Below are 647 nucleotides of genomic sequence, written 5' to 3' on the forward strand. Positions count from 1 at the left end.
AGCGCAAGAATATCTCGGTGAGTACTATAGCGTCCTCGGTATGAACGGCAAACATCCTTGTTTTGTTTTGTTTCGAACTACTCGACCTAACGACATTCTTAGCAATTATTTGTGCGGCGCTGTTTTCAATTTTCGTAAAAAAACTGTCACGGAAAAACTGACTGAACACCTCATGCTAGTTCCCAAAATACCTTAAGGCCTTTCGTTTATGAGTGGCCTTTTGCAATTGTTCGCCCGTACAGGTGGTAATCGTATTCGACACCTTCCGGCCACCACTGCCGGAGGGGTCCGCAGACGTGCTCCGAATGTTGCTCACAGGCGACCAGCAACTCGCATGCGTGTTCCTGACGAGGATAACCAAGTTGAGCCGACACACGTTGCAGATCGAGTTCGAGAACGGGTAGATGACGAGGAACATGATTCAAGTGATGACGCAACGGCGGCAGCAGAAGGTGCACCAAAGAAGAAAGTTGGTGCCAAGAAGGCCGCTAAGCTGGCAGAAAAGGAACGGCGCAAAGAAGAGCGCGAAGCAGAAGAACGTTATCGCGAGCACCAGCGTAAAATCGAAGACCAGGAGATAGCGAAACGGAAAAAGGCGGAAGAGGAAGCTGAACGAGCCGAAAAAGCAGCCGTAAGTTATCCGTTGT

At 49.6% G+C, this 647-nt stretch overlaps 1 protein-coding gene across 1 annotated transcript; it reads left to right on the plus strand.

Annotated features, from left to right (window-relative positions):
* Positions 1–208: 208 nt before the first annotated feature.
* On the plus strand, positions 209–631 carry T265_16161 (hypothetical protein; the record flags this gene model as incomplete). The annotated part of the gene is made up of 1 exon (XM_009179703.1): positions 209–631. A coding segment is annotated over one exon (423 nt), but the record flags the coding sequence as incomplete, so codon positions are not given.
* Between the last annotated feature and the right edge of the window lie 16 nt (positions 632–647).

Source organism: Opisthorchis viverrini, assembly GCF_000715545.1.
Source record: "Opisthorchis viverrini unplaced genomic scaffold opera_v5_6297, whole genome shotgun sequence".
NCBI lineage: Eukaryota > Metazoa > Platyhelminthes > Trematoda > Opisthorchiida > Opisthorchiidae > Opisthorchis > Opisthorchis viverrini.